This window comes from Scyliorhinus torazame, chromosome 29 (assembly GCF_047496885.1).
Source record: "Scyliorhinus torazame isolate Kashiwa2021f chromosome 29, sScyTor2.1, whole genome shotgun sequence".
NCBI lineage: Eukaryota > Metazoa > Chordata > Chondrichthyes > Carcharhiniformes > Scyliorhinidae > Scyliorhinus > Scyliorhinus torazame.
In genome coordinates this window covers 34628430-34648043 of record NC_092735.1, presented here as the reverse complement: position 1 = coordinate 34648043, position 19614 = coordinate 34628430, and the positions used below count along the sequence as shown (strand labels likewise).

Genomic DNA, 19614 nt, shown 5'->3' with positions numbered 1-19614 from the left:
AAGACCTCGTTCAATTCCCGGTCTCCACAGAGTTGGCTGTTTTTAAGCTAAGGTGCGCAATCAGTGTTTCAATTGGCTTCAGAGTCCCTGTGTTAGATAGGTTACTCCCTCGTGAATCCAGGAGTATCTCGTGAGGATAGAATTACGCACGGCTCGAGTGTTCTCCATGGTCCAAAAGCTTTGTTCACTGCGACGGTTCATGTATGAAGTCTAGCCACTTGGTTAAGGGACTGGACAGTAAATATGCAGTTGTAAACAAGTAGAAATCAGACTCTTCAGAAGAGAATTAGAGGGGGGCGGGATTGCGCGTAAGTAATGATCTGACTTAAAGTGAGCCATTTGTGATTTGGTATTACATTTTCTCTGTTTCCCCTTGCAGTGTCTGCTGGTCTTCCACCTTCACCACCGAGGGTACCATTTGGCAGCATCTTGGGAGAAGCTTTACCTTACAGAGATCGCTTATGCAGTGGTGGACTGTCCAGCATAAGAGATAATGGAAACCAATCTGCAGCGTCCCATGGCGTTAAAAAGACAAACCGTGGATTGGGTTTATTGGATCCATACCTGTTGTCACCAGTAACCTTGGACTGTTTGAGACGAGGCTTGCTGAGGAACATGGGCAATCTGGAGGGCACTGAAACACTGGGGGCCTCTAGAACGAGAAACACAGAGCTAAGGACAGAGATGGGTGGTAAGCCAGTGACTAAAGACTTCGGAGCACCAGTTTTCTCCCCAGACAGAGACTTGGCATTGAAGAGAAAACTGGATCCATTGGACGTGGAGCTCAGGCGTCTCTCTCAGAGAGGCAACGGGCTTGGTGTAATTGTGAATCCACACACCGATCAGAGAGAGTCAGCAGATTCGCCCTTAAAAAGGCTAGTGGGCGATACACGGGGCTTGCATCCCACTGAAGGAGCCAATTGGGGCGTGGTCCTGGGGAACGGTAGCGGTATCTCAAATGGTCAACAAAGACCATTGAACGGGGGTGGGTGCTCCAACTCAGGGAACCAGCCAAGTTCATCAAGCGTGTCTCAGACGTGCCCAGAAAAGGCTGAATCCAGCTCTGTCTCCTGCCAGCAGAATGTTACAAATCGGATTACTTGTTCTGGCGGTCGATTGGGACCTGATACCTATGACCCATTCAGTCCCACCGACGAGGAGAACATCAATGGAGAGTTCATGGGTGGTGACCTTTCTCCAAAAGACAGGACTGAATTGGATGACGGTGAGGAGGAACCCGAGGAGGAGGACGAGGAGGAGAAATATGATCCTTTTGATCCCACTGGTTCTATTGCCAGCTCTAACAATTTGAGTTTATTGGGAGATGATTCAGAAGGGGAGCTGAAGATTGTTAGTGACGCGGGACTGACTGAGGAAGAGGATTGTATGAGCCCTGAGTACGAGGAAGATCAGTCACCGGAACCAACAGCCTGTGTGTTGTCAGACATGGAATTGCAGATTGACTGTGCCAACATGGTCAAATCCAGCCTAGAACCCGACCTCTACAGCTCTCCAGAATACAGAGATTTGGAACCTGAATCTCAGACAGGCTTTGCACAAGGGTTGAGCTCCGCAATCGAAAATGAATTTGAAAGTGACTCTAAACTGCAGATCGATGTTCAGCTTGACTCAATCTCTCAACAGGAGACTGAATCCGTTGACTCGGAAACTGATAATCAATCCCAAAATGAACTGGCTAGAGAGGGAACTGCCGATGCAATACTCGAAGAGGAGGAGGAACCGGTATTATCACCAGCTGGGATCGATTATGGCTTAATGCCCAGCCCTGATCGTAAGGTCCATATAGAGAGGGAGGCATTGAAACTGTCATTGAAGTCTACTCAGAAAGAAGTCTTGGTCTGCTCCTTGCAGGAGGGAGACCGTTGGAAAAGTGAACAAGCAAAAGATCCTGGTCTGGGTGCAAAGGTCATCTCCGGGCCCGCGGAAACAAGTAAACCAGAGACGGGTGCAAATTTGAAAAGTGTAGCCCGGCATCAGAAGAACTCTGAAAGAACCATCTCTGAGCCCGTGGAAGCTCTGGAATCCCAAAGTCGGCTAAAGGCAAAGGCTAGTTCAAGTAGCCGCATCATATCGAAGTCGACATCAAGGCAGCGGTCGAGAGCTGAAGTGGTTCGGAAAGACAAATCCGAAGCCAAAGTTCACTCCAAGGCAGAGCACAAAAGCAAGCCAGCTTCAGCCTCCAGGTACCATCACAAATCGCACCGTACCGTGGAGAGAAAAGACAACCTCGTTTTCACGGTGAATGTTTCCAAGTGGCCCGAGGACGGGCGTAAATACGAAGATTCTGAAATTGAGGAAGGCGAGATCGTGCAGCAAGACGAAGAGAACTTCAGCCCCGCTCGGACCTTTCGCAGTCGGGGCAGAATTTTCGAGCGTCTGAGAGGAATCGAGGGGGACGATTTTATCTCCCTCCACGCTGATTCCGACGAAGGAACGCTGCAGATCGACTTGGGCGAGAACCCGACGGACGGGGGGCGGAAGAAAGTGGATCTCAGAAGAAAGGTGCCAAACCAGCAGAGGGATAAGTATGTGAAGCACTCCAGGTCACCCGCAGAGTCCAAGACCCAGTCTGGGTCACATTCAGAGTCCAGTTCCCGCAGCCGGAAAAAACGCAAGAGGGAGCACAAAAAGGCCCGGTCGAAAGAGCGAAAACGATCCAGGTCCCAGTCACGGGAGCATAAAAGATCCACGTCCAGAAGCCGATTGCGAATCCATCGCAAAAAGTCCAGATCCAGGAGCAGATCCTGGGAGCGAAGGAGGTCGAGTTCCAGATCGCGCCATAAGGTATCTCGGTCCCGTACTCACTCCAGAGAGCACCGAAGATCTAGGTCGTGGTCGCCATCCAACAGCACCAGCATATCTGCCATGGGGTCCATGAGAGCCTCTGCTGAGATGTGGAAAAACCGGGCTCCCCAGGCAAAAGAGAGCGGGTCATTCCGGCGTTCCCGGTCGAGCAGCAAGTCGAGGAAGGAAAGGCGCAAGAAGGAAAAACATCGGGAACTGGAAGCAGCGAAACGGCGAAGGCACTCGAGGTCGAGATCTAAAGAGCGGTCACAGAGGGAGAAGCGGCCACTCAGCCCGTCTCCTAGAAGGTCAAAGGAAGGTAATGAGAAAGAGAAGGACAAGAGTAGAGAGAGGAACCCTGTGAGCGAAAAGAAACATGAGAAGACTGTAAAAGGGAGACGGGACAGCAGGATAGTGGTCCCCCCTTCGATTCAAGACCTGAATGATGACGATATCTTAATTAAAGCTCGCTCAATTACAAGAACCATTACTGTGAATCCAGGTGAGTCCTTAGAAGACCACGAAGATTCCATGGAGGTGGCCGCCCTGTCTCCAAACCAGGAAGCCTTATACGACTCCGACGAGTTGGGTTTTGAGAACAGTTTCTCTGACGTAGAGCCTGGGGACCACATGCAGGAGGGCAGGGTTCCTGGGAAGGGCCAAGTGAGCAAGAACGAGAGGCGAAGCGGCCACGAGAAAAGCCACCGAGCAGGAGACCCTGGCTCGAAGCTGGTCAAAGTCAAGGACCGAAAGAGAGCTCACCCAGATGAGAAGTCCGGCAAGGAGAAACGAAGGAAAAAGCTGGCCGAGGGACCGAAGGGGGCGACGGGAGTGGATAGCTTGAAGGCAGAGAAGAAGGGAAAAGAGCATTTGATCAGTGGCCAATCTGATAAAAAGGTAAAGTCGGTGCCCAAGGAGAGCAAGCAACAGGTGCCGAGGAAAGTCAAACTTCAGTCCAAGGTAGCAGTTCTAATCCGTGACGGGGTGAGCTGTGCTGCCTCCATGAAGGACGATCGCGGGAAAGGGGGAGGTCTGATTGGCGTGAAATTCAGTCGCGATAGAGAGAGCAGGTCCCCATTCATGAAAACAGAGGACAAGATCCACGACTTAAAACCCAGCCGGCATCGAGCCGACAGCTCGGACACCAAAGCCATCCCACCGCGGGCACCGAAGGGGAAGACCCTGCCGAAACCCCGCTCGGCAGCCAAGAAAGCTAAAGTGGTCGGCGGCAAGGCGAAGGCCTCCGGGAAGAAGAAGAAGGAAGCCAAGCCTAAACTGGCTCTAAAGAAAGTGGAGACCGACAGTGACAGCAGTAGCAGCAGCAGCAGCAGCAGCAGCAGCAAAGATTCCAGTCCGTTCAGGATCAAGGAAGAGCTTTCATGGTCTTCGTCGGAGAAGTCCGACGACAAGGGCAACCTCCCGAGCCCAGTAAAGGACGCGGTGGAGCTGGGGCTGTCCCCGCTCTCCCAGATCTCCGAGAGCGCCCCTCAGGCTCTGGAGGCTGCCTTCGTGCCAAAGGAGCCCCCACAACACCAGCCCCCGCCCCCTCCGCAGCAACAGAAGGACTATCACGAGCACAGCGACACTTCGAAGGTCAACGGAGACAAACCAAGAGCGGCGAGCAAACCATTGGCATGGGACCTCCAAACCGGGGGAGGAATGTTAGCACGTAAGTCGCGTCCTGGCACCGTCTTGGTGGGGAGGCCCAATTAAGTTCTGTCTTTTGCCATGTATCACACAATACTGAGCTAAACAGTGGTTGGGAAATATCCCGCTGATTAGATCGGTTATGCAACTCTTCCTGGCTACATTCTACATTTCATTGTCCAAGTCAGTCCAGTGTTAGGAATGGAAGTGTGTTTATGGTCAGAGTTTCTCCCCCCCCCCCCCCCCCCCCCCCCCAAGATATTATTTCAGGGTTGGATGAGATTTGACTGCTAAAGGCAGCAGCAAATGCCTCCACCCGAGTGGCATTCCTTACGTAAAGTTTCATTGCGCTACTCGAGCTGAATCCCGATCATTGCCTGCAGGGAATAAGGAGTGATTTCCTTATTCCCTGTAATAAAGAGCAGGGAGGTCAGTCCGCCCACTCCTGTCTGTCCCTCCTACCAAGATTTAGTTGAGTGGGTACGGTGAAGTCTCCACAGTCCCAGATGACCATGGGCTGCTTTCCCCTTTGAGAGGGGGAGAGCCGACTGGTGGTGATTTAACCCGAGGGTCACCGCACCTCAGGCGAGGAACCTGGTTGAGAGGGCGGGGACAGAATCCCTGTCCCCCTTGTTCTACATCACTAACGAGCTGTCTAGCCAAGTGAGCTAAACTGCTCCGCTGGTTGAATATCAGAGCTGTGATTACTCACAGCCATTGCAGGGACTTTGAACAACATATAACATGTTAGTTACTCCTGGCAGTGAGGAGGGAAACGCCATCATTTGCACCTTGCCAACTATTGCACACATGTTGTCATCTGAATGTCTGATTTCAATGGCAGTGCAAAACATTGAAAGCCGTACGTGAAAGGGCTCAAACAGTATACGTGGCCAAGAGGCCATCGAGGTGGGCCCTGTGGCCTTGGCCAATACCTGTTGAGTGTTCTTGCCTATGCTGAATGACTCCCACCTCTCCCTGGTCAGGTAGAGCTCTGGGCAGGAGCAGTCTTCCCTTAATTGAAAGCCTGTTGACCTCAAGAGTTTGAAGTGGGCTCTTGTCAATGGGGTGCCTCACAACTGGGTAATTTCACTCCCCAAAACCAGCTCATTCTGCCAATAGCTCATGACACATCACTTCTGGGTCATTGATGCCTATCTTTGTGTTTGCAGGTCACCTGACGTTACCCATGACGAGGGCGAAACAATTCCATTGAATGTTCAAATTTTTTTTTTTTTTTTTAAAAGATTGCCCTTCCTATTTCAAGATCCTATAGCTGGGGAGAGGGCCAAATGAGGATAGGTCTTTCAACAAGACGACAGACACGATGGACCGAATGGTCCATCATTCAATGTCACAAATTCAAGATTGAGTCTAGAGGAGAAAGCCCCCCTTTTGTTGGGGGGGGGGGGGGGGGTGTGAAGTGTGCGGCAATAAACCTCCTGATTTTGAAAAGTCAAGGTGCGTTGGGCAAATCTGGAACGCCCGCGGACGCGTGTCCAGTTTGCGAGGCCCCATCCAACGCCCGCCGCTGCAGCATCTCGTCCTTCCAGCTGCCCGTCTCCCTAAACACCGGAAAAGTGTGGGCAACCTCTTCCTTATTTTTCAGAATAATAGAACGATACAGCTCTGGAGGCCATTCCACCCATCGTGTTTGTGCTGGCTGTTGGGTAGAATCATCCACTTGGTCCCGCTTCCCCTGCACTTTCCTCTAATTCATTTTTCAAAGTATTTATCCGAACACCCTTTGAGCCAAGGATATCCTACCTGCTCTTTGCTCAGTGCCACCCCAATGGGAACTCGAGGATAGGGGGGGGGAGGGGAAAGGAAAAGGTGCGCTACAGTTGCATATTGGCTCTTGCCTCTGTACATATCAGGGCACCTGCTGGTTACGGAGCCCTGAGACTTGTGTTTGTGCTTTGCGAATATAATTTTGAACATGTCCTTTATGTTTCGATTTGAAGTTACTGCACTGCTGTTCAAGATGGAGGAAGCCAACCGAGCAAAGGCCCAAGATTCTATTCAAGCGATCACTCAGGTATTGTCGCCAACGTCGACTCATGGCTAAAATGATATTTGGCTCCGAATTCTTATTGTCCGCCACCCAGTATAGTAGCGGCCAGTTCTTTTTAAAAAATAAATTTAGAGTATCCAATTCGTTTTTTCCAATTAAGGGACAATTTTAGTGTGGCCAACCTACCTACACAGCACACCTTTGGGTTGTGGGGGCGAAACCCACGCAAACACGGGGAGAATGTGCAAACTCCACACGGACAGTGACCCAGAGCCGGGATTGAACCTGGGACCCCGGCGCAGTGAGACAGCAGTGCTAACCCACTGCGCCACCGTGCTGCCCTGTAGCAGTTAGTTCTGTTTGCCCTTCCAGGTAGTCAGACGCCATACAATTGTACAGTGCAGAAAAGCCCCTTCGACCCATCGAGTCTGCACTGACAATAACTACCCCATATCTAACGCCAATCCCACTTTTCCATATCCGTGAATGTGTTGGTGTTTCAAGAGTTCATCCAAGTGCTTTTTAAAGGTTGTGAGGTCTCCAGCCTCCACTACCTTCCCCGGCCGCGCATTCCAGATTCTCAACACCCTCTGAGTGAAAAGATTTTTTTCTCAAATCCCCTCAGAAACTCCCATCCCTCACCCTAAAACTATGCCCCCTTGTGATTGACTCCTCAACCAAGGGAAACAGCTGCTTTCTATTTACCCTGCTCTAGGCCCTCATAATCTTATACACCTCAATCATATCCCCCCATCAGCCTTCTCTGCTCTAAGGAAAACAATCCAAGCCTATCCAGTCTCTCCTTGTAGCTCAGATGTTCCACCCCAGGCAACATCCTGGTGAATCTCCTCTGCCCCCCCCTCCAGTGCAATCACTTCCTCTCGTGAGGTGACCAGAACTGCGCACAGTCCTCCAGCTGTGGCCTAACCAACGTTCTGTGCAGTTCCAACATAACCTCCCTGCTCTTATATTCTATGCCTTCTTAACTACCCTATTCACCGTCCTCCGGGATCTGTGAACAAGTACCCCAAGATCCATCTGTTCCTTGAGCTTCCTAATGTCCAGCCATTCATTACATCCTCCCTTGTCCTGTTTCTTCTTCTAGTTCTTGCACTTGTTGGGGTTAAACAACATCTGCCACTGCTCTGCCCATCTGACCAACCCATCTCTATCTTCCTGTAACCTACCACCGTCTTCTTCAATATATATATTATATATGTATATAAAATATATATCTGCGTTATGCCACTGGGCACTGGCATCCAGTTACACAAACAGCCTTCTACAACCACCCTTCGTGTCCTATTACTGAGCCAGTTTGGGATCCTTCTCGGCACGTTTCCTTGACTTCCACGTGCTTCAGCCTTTTCAGTCTCCCATGTTGGACCTTGTCAAAGACTTTGTTAAAATCCATATAAACTGCACTTCCTTCATCCACCCACTCGGCCACTTTATGAAAAAAGTCTATCAGACTGGTTAGGCATGACCTCCCTCTGACAAAGCCATATGCTGACTGTCCCTGATCAACCCATGCCTTTCCAAGTGGAAGTGAATTCTCTCCTTCAAAATCTTCTCCAATAGTTTCCCTACCACTGACGTGAGACTCACCTGCCTGTAATTCCCTGGTTTATCTCTACCACCATTCTCGACAAGTGGAACAATATTAGCTGTTCACCAGTCCTCTGGTACTTCCCCCGTCCTCTGGTACTTCCCCCGTGACCAGAGAGGAATTAAGAACTTGCGTCAGAGCCCCTGCAATCTGCCTTGCTCCAATCCCAAAAAACGCCATTTGCAGGTCATCTTTTCCCTTGTCCATCTCAAACGTCAACTGTACCGTGCTGCGGGTATTCTGGGTGTTGGTGTCTGACTTTCTGTATGTGTCCCTGCATTTCAGTGCATCTAATGCTGCAGAGCGACACCAGAGGGGGCAGCACAGTTGCGTCACAGCTCCAGGGTCCCAGGTTCGATTCCCGGCTTGGGTGACTGTCTGTGCGGAGTCTGCACGTTCTCCCCGTGTCGGCGTGGGTTTCCTCCGGGTGCGCCGGTTTCCTTCTGCAGTCCAAAGATGTGCAGGTTTGGTAGATTGGATATGCTAAATTGCCCTTAGTATCCAAAAAATGTTAGGGGGGTTGCTGGGATTAGGGTGGAGGTGTGGGCTTAGGTGGGGTGCTCTTTCCAAGGGCCGGTGCAGATTCAATGGGCCGATTGGCCTCTTCTGCCCTGTAAATTCTATGATGTATTAAGAGCGTCACGCAAGCGGTATAGTTACACGACTTTGAAACACATTGATGTGAAATTTTAGTTTCTGTATTGATGTTAAATTTATGGGGAAAGAGCACGGCTGGATGGAACTAATTAGATAGAACATACAGTGCAGAAGGAGGCCATTCAGCCCATCAAGTCTGCACTGAAGTAAGCCCTCACTTCAACCTTATCCCCTTAACCCAATAATCCCTCTTAAACTTTTTTTTTGGACACTAAGGGCAATTTAGCATGGCCAATCCACCTAACCGGCACGTCTTTGGATACTACGTTGAAAGCCAGCACAAACTGGGTTCAATGGCCTCCTGTGCTGTGTGATTCTATAACCTGTCTTGTGAAGGCACCGAATGTTGTGATATTGCAATCTGATTTCTCACGTTGAAGAAACGTTAATAAAATACAAAGCACACGCCAATGCTTGATAACTGATCTGTTACTCTACAGATTCTCAGCCAGACTAAGCCCCCAGCACCGTCCATGACGGCCCGTCTCTCTGCCCACCTCCCTGCCAGCCAGCCCACACCCAAGTTTCTACGCCAGGGCTCCTTGTCGATGTTGGGCTGCTCAGCAGGACCGCCCGCACTGTCAGGATCCACCGTCCAGCCCCCAGCCACCAGCTCCGGGAAGCTGTACAGCATGTTGGAGAACACGGAGACTGCCAAGATGGAAGGGGCCACCAGCACCGATGGCAATATGGACAGCGACAGGGTAAGCCTCTCGAATGACCTCCCAGCTAAATGCCCCAGGTTCATCGCTCACTGGGAGAATCCTATCTAATCCCTTCTTTTGATCCACACGTACAAAAAGAAGGGAGAGGGGAGATGGTCGATGCTCATCCCATCTTCTAGACAACCCCGTACATTCAACTCCAGGTACTTCTCACGCCCAAAGAGATTTGGGAGTACAACAAAAATGATTTGTGCACAATTTCACGAGAAGCCGCGTGACCTTCACCAGACGCACTGAATTACCCCCTACATATGTGCGCAATTACCAGCACCGCATGAGCCAACGGTTCATAAGAGCATATGAAATAGCAAGAGGGGTAGGTTGTGTCCCTCGAGCTACTCCACTATTAAATATAATTGGCTGATTATCAACTTCAACTCTTTTATCACACCCCATCCCGATATCTCTTGATTTCCAGTCTTGAGTATTTTCGAGTACTGAGCATCCTCACCGTCCTTGGGGTAGAGAACTCCAACCATTCATAACCTCCCAAGTGAAGAGATTTCTTTTGGCTAGGTCCTCAATGGCTGCCACCTTACCCTGGGACTGTGACCCTGAGATTTAGGCCCTCCAGCCAGGGGAAACAGCCCCACGTCGTCCATCCTGGCAAACCCCCGTAAGAACTTCATACATTTCAATGTGATCACCTCTCGTTCTCCTAACCTCCACAGAATACAAGCCCAATTTGCTTTTTTTTCCCCCTCGTTCTCTCTCCCCCACCTCGCTCTTGCTTTCTTTATTCCCTATTCTCTCCCACTCTCTATCCCGCCCCCCTTTTTCCCTCCCAACAATGACTCTTTAAACCGATCTGGGGCTGAAGAGTGTAGAAATATATATATTATAGTCGTCAAATGCTTAACCAGCCTGTGCTCAAGCCCAAAGGGTTTCCCAATTTGGGCCGAGCTCTTTGGGGGGACCAGGCAGGGTGTTCCATTGCGAGAGGGTGTACACTGATCCTGTTGGTTGGCCCTTTGCTCGCAGTACTTGAAGAAGCTGCACACACAGGAGCGGGCAGTGGAGGAGGTGAAACTGGCCATCAAACCCTTCTATCAGAGAAAGGAGATCAACAAGGACGATTACAAAGATATTCTCCGCAAAGCTGTGCATAAGGTAATCGCCTCCCACCTTTCACAAGTTAACCGTTTTGCGGAGCAATGCAAAGTTGTGTGAGATATGACATCCTTCCCCGGCTGAATCCAAAATGTGTCATTTGCGTTCATTCTCATCCTCGCGGTTGAAGTGATGGAATTGAAGTTGTCATTTGGCCGTGCAAAACTTGGGTGTTGCTGAAAGAAGAAACATGCGTTTTGTCTTGCAGCCATTAAGACATATCGCGAGAATGCACACTCTTCTCATACAGTATGAATTGTTCTCCCTTTATACTGGTATTGTTGCAAAGTGTCCTGATGGGTGCAAGACAAAAGCTTTTCTTGAAATTAAAGTAGTTGGTTTGTCGGACTCTAGTTTTATTTTTAAGGGGCAATTTATCGTGGCCAATCCACCTACCCTGCACATTGATTGATTGATATTTATTGTCACATGTACTGAAGCACAGTGAAAAGTATTTTTCTGCGGCCAAGGAAACGTACACAGTCCGAACATAGAACATACTGTGCAGAAGGAGGCCATTCGGCCCATCGGGTCTGCACCGACCCACTTAAACCCTCACTTCCACCCTATCCCCGTAACCCAATAACCCCTCCTAACCTTTTTTGGTCACTAAGGGCAATTTATCATGGCCAATCCACCTAACCTGCACATCTTTGGACTGTGGGAGGAAACCGGAGCACCTGGCGGAAACCCACACAGACACGGGGAGAACGTGCAGACTCCGCACAGACAGTGACCCAAGCCGGGAATCGAACCTGGGACCCTGGCGCTGTGAAGCCACAGTGCTATCCACTTGTGCTACATAGTAGACAAAAGAATAATTGACAGAGTACATCGACAAATAGTGATTGGTTACAGTGCGGAACAAGGCCAAACAAACAATACAGGAGCAAGAGCAGTGTCGGGCGTCGTGAATAGTGTTCTTACAGGGAACAGATCAGTCCGAGGGAGAGTCGTTGAGGAGTCTAGTAGCTGTGGGGAAGAAGCTGTTCCTATGTCTGGATATGTGGGTCTTCAGACTTCTGTATCTTCTGCCTGATGGAAGGGTCTGGAAGAGGGCAATGCCTGGGAGGAACAGGTCTCTGATAATGCTGTCTGCCTTCCTGAGGCAGCGGGAGATGTAGTCAGAATCAATGGGAGGATGGCAAGCTTGTGTGATGCATTAGGCTGAGTTCACCACACTCCGCATCTTTGGTTTGTGGGAGTGAGACCCTCGCAGACACTGGGAGAATGCAAACTGGGAGAATGGGATCGAAACCCGGGTCCTCGACGCCGTGAGACAGCAGTGCTACCCGCTGCCCCACCGTGCCACAGTCGGACTCTAGTTTCTAATGGGCCACTTGTCTTGCTGTCTGTTTACTCGGGTCAAGAAAGGGGCTGCCTGTTGCTGGGGTTCAGTTCCCCGGACTCCAGGATCTCTTCAATACACAAAATCCACCTTTGGCTGCAAGTGGCCGTTGAGTGAGGGTCACAAGGCCTCTTCCACTCCTTCAAGCATCACAGAGTCACATGTATGGTAGTACAGTGGGTAACACTGCATCTTCACAACTCCAGGGTCCCAGGTTAGATTCCTGGCTTGGGCCACTGTCTGTGGGGAGTTTGCACCCTCTCCCCGTGTCTGCGTGGGTTTCCTCCGGGTGCTCCGGTTTCCTCCCACTGTCCAAAGACGTGCAGGTTAGGTAGATTAGCCATTCTCAATTGCCCTTGGTGTCCAAAAAGGTTAGGTGGGGTTACGGGGATAGGGTGGAGGTGTGGGCTTAAGCAGGGTGCTCTTTCCAAGAGGGCCGGTGCAGACTCGATGGGCCGAATGGCCTCCTTCTGCACTGTAAAAATTCTATGATTCACATCCAGTGCTTGTCAAATGTGCAGTTTCTCAAAAGATCCAGTAGGAGTCCAAGCTGACTTTTCTCTCCTTTGCTTAACCCCAGGGACCAAAACCACTTGCGATCACTTACAACTGTCCCAGCTAACATAACACTGGCTGCAAATCAAGCCGAGAGATTCTTGCTCTTTGTGACTCAGTTGTGCAACTGGGAGCACTTGGCGTGATGGATTGAGAAGAATACACAAGTGCCTTGATACAAATTTGAAACCTTTTACCCCGAGTGTAATTTTCCACTTAATCTCCACAGTGCTTTGATCCTAATGTACTGGTGATACCATTTTATGTGGAACAGTGTAGCTGATTTATTTACCATCACTGAATCCCTCTCTATCAGACGTCCTGGGGGGGTTACCACTGACCAGATACTGAGCTGGACACTGGCGGGTGGCCTGAATGTTACTTGCCACCTATCAGCCCAAGTCTTGAGTGTTGGCCAGGTCTGGCTGCATACCTGATCCAAACTCTTGTCACCTCTCTCCTCCACAGATCTGCCACAGCAAAAGTGGCGAAATCAACCCTGTCAAAGTTGCCAACCTGGTGAAAGCTTACGTGGAGAAATACAAGTACGCGCGGCGGCACGGCAAGAAACCGGAGGAAGGCGGCCGCCAGAGCAACGGGAAGGAGGCCGGGAAGTTAGAAAAACACGGAAAAGCGTCGGCACAGACGTAAACGGGAAATGAGAGACAGTTTTTATCATTTACCAGAGTTCAATAATTTTGCGCACCTCTCCTTTTATTTTCATTTTAATAAGTGTGAAGACTTTTTTTTTTAAGAAAAGAAAACTTGAGACAGTCATTCTGACGTTCCTGGGGTTTATCTCACTGTGGCAGGGCCTGATGATCCTGAATTGGATGCAAGAAATCTGGGACACTTTTAATGAAATGCTGAGAGGGGGGGGGAGTTGGGGGAACAGAATATTCTTGGAAAGTAATGGGGGGGGGGGGGGGGGGGGGGAAGAACCTTTTAAACTCTGTTTACTGTATCTCCTGATCGCTGTATATAAGATAGGAGCCACTGGCAAAGCTTTCTCATTTCCTCTTGTGTCCTGTTGATTTTTTTGTTTTTTTTTTCTCTTTCTCCTTCCCTCCCTCCCTCCCATTTTCTTCATGCATGGAGTTTTTATTTTGTAGGTCCGTGAATTCCGTACAGCCGCACTGTCTTTTAAATGGTAATAAACGATATTACACGGTCGCCTGTTCTGAGAGAAGGCAATGTGTCAGAGAGAGGAATGATTTTTCCTGTCAATGTCTATGCTGTTCTTTACTCTTTTTAAAAAAAAAAATATATATATATATATATGTGTGTATAGTTTAACATTGGGGGGAAAAAACGGCAGAGGAGAGTCGATTTAAAGTATTTTAATTTGCGCATTTTAATTAGGGACGGGATAGGGATTGTACTGATGGCCTGTGTCCCAAGATTTCCGCCACTGGGCACGTTCTCCTTTTTATATCAATGTTTCACCATCCACCTGATGGCTCTCGATGCCAAACACCCATCCACTGCAAATCAATGTTGTAAAGTTAGTGCTGGTTCCTCAGAGAAGGGAAGGACTGTTTTATTCTATATTGCGGGCTGGGACCTCCTAATCACACGTGTCTACTTTGTTATAGCACCCCACCCCACCCTTTTCCCCTCCACGCCACCCATCTCTCTGCAACCCCTGCCTCACGCTCGTTTTTCGTCTCCCCCCCCCCCCACTCTCGCAGAACCATTTATGAGCGTTAAGTGCACAAGGCCTCGGAAGGGACTGCTGAGACTTGCTTAGAGACTCTGTCGAGTTCTGTGCCCCAAAGCAACCACAATGGTATTGGGGATCACTATTGAAAATCGTCCTGAAAGAATGCCTTCGATTTTCTCTGTTCCTGGAACCTGTTTTTCCAACAAAACTTTATTTTTCAAGTTTGCCCCCCCTCCCCCCCCCCCAAAGATGTTTTATTGTAAGTTCAGGCAGTCGGTTGCGGGTAAACGCCTCCTCTCTTATTTTTTTTTGGGGGGTGGTAGGGAGGAATCAGACAATGTTTTCTGCTGTTTTAATTTTGTGCTTTTTAGTCAGTAACCACGTACCATCGGCTGCCCAGTCCCACCTCCCAGTCCCCTCAATCCGCTGCCAATCATGTTATAGAATGCTTGACTAACTCGGGCAACTTGCCTGTTGTGCCCCCCAATCAGTTGCGCTCCCCCCCCATAGCCGAATTGCCACACGTGACTCCCGTTTGTTGCTGTAATTTGCTTCTGTTTGTACACAGGAAGAGTCTCTAGCTCAATGGTACAAAGAAGTCCAGTTGGCTTGTATGTGTGACCTGCTTTATGCCAATACTGGCGTCGTGATAGGGGGATGGGTTTAAGATTTAAGTTGGGGGGGGGGGGGGGGATGTGTCTTGTATGTACTGTCAATTCAAGGAGGGGAGGGGGGGATGGATTTGGGGAGGGCGGTATGAGAGTCTCGGTGTGATGAGAGCACTGTGTTCCCAGCCTCGTGACAATTGTTTGATGTTGTCTATATTTCCGGATGGATTTGCCAGTGTGTATGCATTGAAAGGTGTTTGTTTGATGGATGCGAGTGTGTGTGGAGCCAAGGTAGGTTTCACTGACCCAAGAAGTATATATATATTGATATTTGGGGTTTTGCTGGCCTTTTTAAAAACTAGATAATAAAGAATGCACATTTTAAAGGAGGCGATAGGGTCCCTCTTGTCAAATTACAGTATCTCATTAAAAACAATTTTTAAGTTTGAAAAAAAAAGAAAATGAGCTCACTGCCTCAAGAAAATTGGACAACTGTTTTGTAAAACAACTAATTTATCTGGGCTGTTTATATTCGCAGTTGAGGTCCCCGCCCTAGTGTTTCTGCACCTCCCACCCTGAATAAAAAGCAAACTGTTAACAGTATTAGCACAGCTGAGATGAGGAACACACCCGCTGTTAGGATTTGCTGAGCGAGAGGAGATAGATTTGTATGCTGAGTTTTAAACTGTTGCTCTTCCTGTGTGTCCCGCTGCCTCCTCCCGCCAACGTGACCGACAACCTCAGAAAATCGCAACATCCTTGCCGAAGTTCACTCACCGGGGGACGGGGCTGGGGGAAAGCAGCGATGGTGCTGAGTTGGGTCGACCGGGTACCGAAACAGTGGTCAGGTGCCAAGGAAAGGAAACCAAAGTTTTGAAAAGAGCGACGCCCTTCGAGGGGCATGGCTCTGTCTGAAATCAAAATGAAATCATTGTGGTAGTTTGCATCCCTGTCCGAAAGCAAAGTGAATCCCAATTGTACAGCCCTGCCCACCCAGAACGGAAATGCTAACGGGCCTGTTATCACTGGGTTGTGGGGGGGGGGGGTCAGTTTATGTGACTAGCCCCTGTGCTCCATCAGCCGTGCTAATATTGTATTTATCTGCCTGTTATTGAGAATATTGTACAAATAAAAATCCGATTGTTACAGAGCGCAAGTTCTCGTCTCTTTCGAAGAAAAACGGGACAGGAGGCAGGTGACGGCATCCATCTTGTTTTTGGTTCCCTGTGAGGGCGAGGGGGCTGGCGGGGGATGTGAACACGGGGGTTTCCTACTTTCATCCAGTGGCCACCTGCTGAAAGGTGTGTGTGCGATGCAGGAAGGGCTGCCCCCCCCCCCCACCATTCATGTAGCCTCACCCTGCGACTACCTGGTGCCACGTGAAGAGGTGCCGCTGTCTGGGGAGTCAGCTGAAGGAGACGGGCTCATGGGCTTTCAGGTGAGTCACTCCAGCGCACGAGAAGGACATTAGGCTCATCAGGTGCATGCTAGCTCTCTGAGGGGGCAGGCCAGTAAGTCCCATGTTCTCCCCCCCCCCCCCCCCCCCCCCCACCCCCCCCACCCCCCCCCCCCCCCCCCCCCCCCCCCCCCCCTGTTCTATCCCCGAAACCCTGCAGCGTTACCTCATCCAATCTCCGTTCCAAATCATCGACCCTCGCTTCTTCCACCGCCCTCGTGAGCAACGTGTTCCGGGTCATTCCACTTTGGTGTGTAAAAGCTGGTTTTCTTCTTGTCTCTCTTTTCCCCAAAACCTTAAATATGTGTCCCTGAGTCCATGCACCAGCCTTTAATGTGGCACATTGACAAAGAGGGCGGGAGAGAGAGCTTCATACCTCGTCATTGTGTGTGTAGCACTTGGTCTGTGGCGGAAAGGATTCCTCCGCGTCATCTAGGAACTTTAAAACTTGGATTTCCCCCATATCTTCTTTAGTGCCACCCGTCTACCTCGAGCATTCCTATAGCTGTGCGTGCACACAATCTGGGGGGATGTCAGTGTCGCTGGCTAGGCCAGCATTTATTGCCCATCCCTAATTGCCCCTTGCGACGGTGGTGGTGGTGAGCTGACTCCTTGACCCGCTGCAGTCCATGTGGTGTAGGTGCATCCACAGGGTGAAGAGAGTTCTGCTGTAGGGAATGGCTTCTATCAGCTGACTGACTACCTGGTAATTCGCCTTTGAAAAGAACCAGATGGGGAAAAAAACACCTGGTTTGCAAACAAAGAAACCAAAGCAGCCTCCGAGCACGAGGTGGGGACAGCTGCCCAGGTCACTTCTCACAGAGGAGTAACTACAGCCACATCCACATGAACAGCCAGGACCTCAGGAGCCTTAGCAACGAGAATGAAACTGGGTTTTATTTCATAAATTGAGAGCAATGGCTTTGACCTCTTGCCCAGCACGAGTTAATGCTCCGTCCACATACTGTTACCGGGGGCAGCGGGATAGGGTTAGCACTGCTGCCAAGGGCAACACAGTGGTTAGCACTGCTGCCTATGGCGCTGAGGGCACGGGTTCGATCCTGGCCCTGGGTCACTGTCCGTGTGGCGTTTGCACATTCTCCCCCTGTCTACGTGGGTCTCACCCCCACAACCCAAAGATTTGCAGGGCAGGTGGATTGGCCACGCCAAACTGTCCCTTAATTGGAAAAAACTTAAAACGCAGTGCTGCCTCAGTGCCAGGAACCGGGGTTCAATCCTGGCCTTGGGTGATTGCGGAGCCTGCACGTTCTCCCCTGTGGCGTGGGTTTCCTCCGGGTGCTCCGGTTTCCTCCCACAGTCCAAAAATGTGCAGGTTAGGTGGATTGTCCATGATAAATTGCTCCTTAGTGTTCAACAGTTGAGCGTGATAGGGCTGGGGAGTAGGCCTAGGTAGGGTACTCTTTCGGAGGGTCTTTGCAGACTCGATGGGCCGAATGACCACCTTCTGCACTGTCGGGATTCTATTGGGTCGATGGATCCTGGTGGGCGATTGAGTTGACGGCCTGTGGAACAAATCCACCCTTGTGGGTGGAAGTGGCAATGTCGGAGGTGAGAAAAGCAAGGCTGATTGCTCACTATGGTGTGAAAGATTCGAAGAAAGGCCCAGAGACAGACAGGTAGGCACAGCCTTAGATGACCTTCGATACGGCTGCTATGTGACCTGTCGGTGTTCGAGTGACACAGATTTGTATTGTCTTGCCTCACCACTTGCCACCCCCACCCAAACCTCTTGAGAGAAATGTACTCTACAAAGCTACAGTTCCAATCTGTTTACAAAGCTACAGTTCCAATCTGTTTCGTAGAATCCTGGAAACCTACAGCACTGAAGGAGGCCAATCAGCCCATTATACTTGGTGTTGGCTCTTTGGAAGAGCTGCTCAGCTTCGTCCCACACTCCAGCTTTTAGTCTGTAACCCTTGTTAACTCCTCATCCTCCGCCTGCTGTCTTCACTCCCTTTGAAAATTAGAGCATCACCTTTTCAGGTGGAAGATTCCAGATCTCCTCATTTCTCGATCTTTTAAAAAAATCTACGTTTATTTATTGACTCACTGGCCGGACGGCAGCGATCAAACCCCCCCCCCCCCCACCCCCATCATCAACCACTCTGGTCCAAGGAGAACATTTCTAACATTTCCAACCTCTCCTAGTTTCAAACGACTTTGCAATTTAAAATAAAATTTAAAGAAAAGGCGATCGGGCATTTCTAGCGGAATGAAATTGCACTTGAAGCACCGTCACATTCAAAGGTATGGGACAAGTGCTGGTAATTGGATTGGTTCGATGGTTTTGCTTGGCAAAGTACTGCAGTGGTTCGCCGTTACCTGGCTGGCCAGGAAACTCTTCCACTCTTGCCAAATCAGAAGGATATACAGGTTGATATTCAACCTGTTGGCCACGTTATGAATTCCATGATCATCGAGTCCTGAAGTGGGATTCGAACCCAGAGCTTCTGGCCCAGTGGTAGGGATGCTACCGACCTTGCCACAAGACCCCTCTCGTAGTCCAAAGTTAGTAAACCTGAAAGTCACTCATAAATCGGGGAGGCGGCGGCATAGTGGTATTGTGACTGGACTAGTAAACCAGAGACCCAGAGTAATGTTCTGGGGGCCCAGGTTCGAATCCCACCACTGCCAATGGTGAAAATTGAATTCAATAAAACAAATGTGGAATTAAAAGTCTAATGATCACCACTGTCGTAGAAACCCATCTGGCTCACTTAGGGAAGGAAATCTGCCGCCCTTACCTGGTCTGGCCTACACGTGACTCCAGATCCAGATCCACAGCAATGTGGTTGACTCTTATCTGCCCTCACAAGGGCATTTAGGGCTGGGCAATAAAACGGTGGCACACAACAAATTTTTTTTAAAAATCAATTTGGAACTCAAGTCGCTTGTTTACCGAGAGAGTGGCGAGGATATGGAACTCTACTGCAGGGAGTGGTTGGAAGTAAATAGTGAAACAAGTGGGGGAGGAAGGAACGGAAGAATCTGCTGAAACGGGAAGGTGACTCGGAACAAACCAAGTTATCAGTCGGAGGACCTGTCTGCAGACCACAGTGAAATTTAGCCGTGTTTAAACCAACATCCAGTGCGATCCAATGGCTCACCATGGGGTCGGGGGGTGATCAAATTGTTGGAAGCGATGCAGAGAGATCAATTGGGCAGCACGGGAGCATAGTGGTTGGCACAGTTGCTTCACAGCTCCAGGGTCCCAGGTTCGATTCCCGGCTTGGGTCACTGCCTGTGCGGAGTCTGCACGTTCTCCCCGTGTGTGCGTGGGTTTCCTCCGGGTGCTCCGGTTTCCTCCCACAGTCTAAAGATGTGCAGGTTAGGTGGATTGGCCACGCTAAATTGCCCTTAGTGTCCAAAAAAGGCTAGGTGGGGTGACTGGGTTAC

At 50.0% G+C, this 19614-nt stretch overlaps 1 protein-coding gene across 3 annotated transcripts in view; it reads left to right on the top strand.

Annotated features, from left to right (window-relative positions):
* Positions 1-15892, top strand: part of scaf1 (SR-related CTD-associated factor 1) — a 40267-nt gene extending 24375 nt beyond the window's left edge. For all 3 annotated transcript variants that reach the window (XM_072492398.1, XM_072492397.1, XM_072492396.1), the window contains 5 exons: positions 380-4474; positions 6417-6490; positions 9173-9436; positions 10439-10567; positions 12939-15892. In XM_072492398.1, the coding sequence (XP_072348499.1) occupies positions 380-4474; positions 6417-6490; positions 9173-9436; positions 10439-10567; positions 12939-13121 (4745 nt within the window). In that variant the 3' untranslated portion in view covers positions 13122-15892. The remainder of the gene's footprint in view (positions 1-379; positions 4475-6416; positions 6491-9172; positions 9437-10438; positions 10568-12938) is intronic.
* Positions 15893-19614: the final 3722 nt, after the last annotated feature.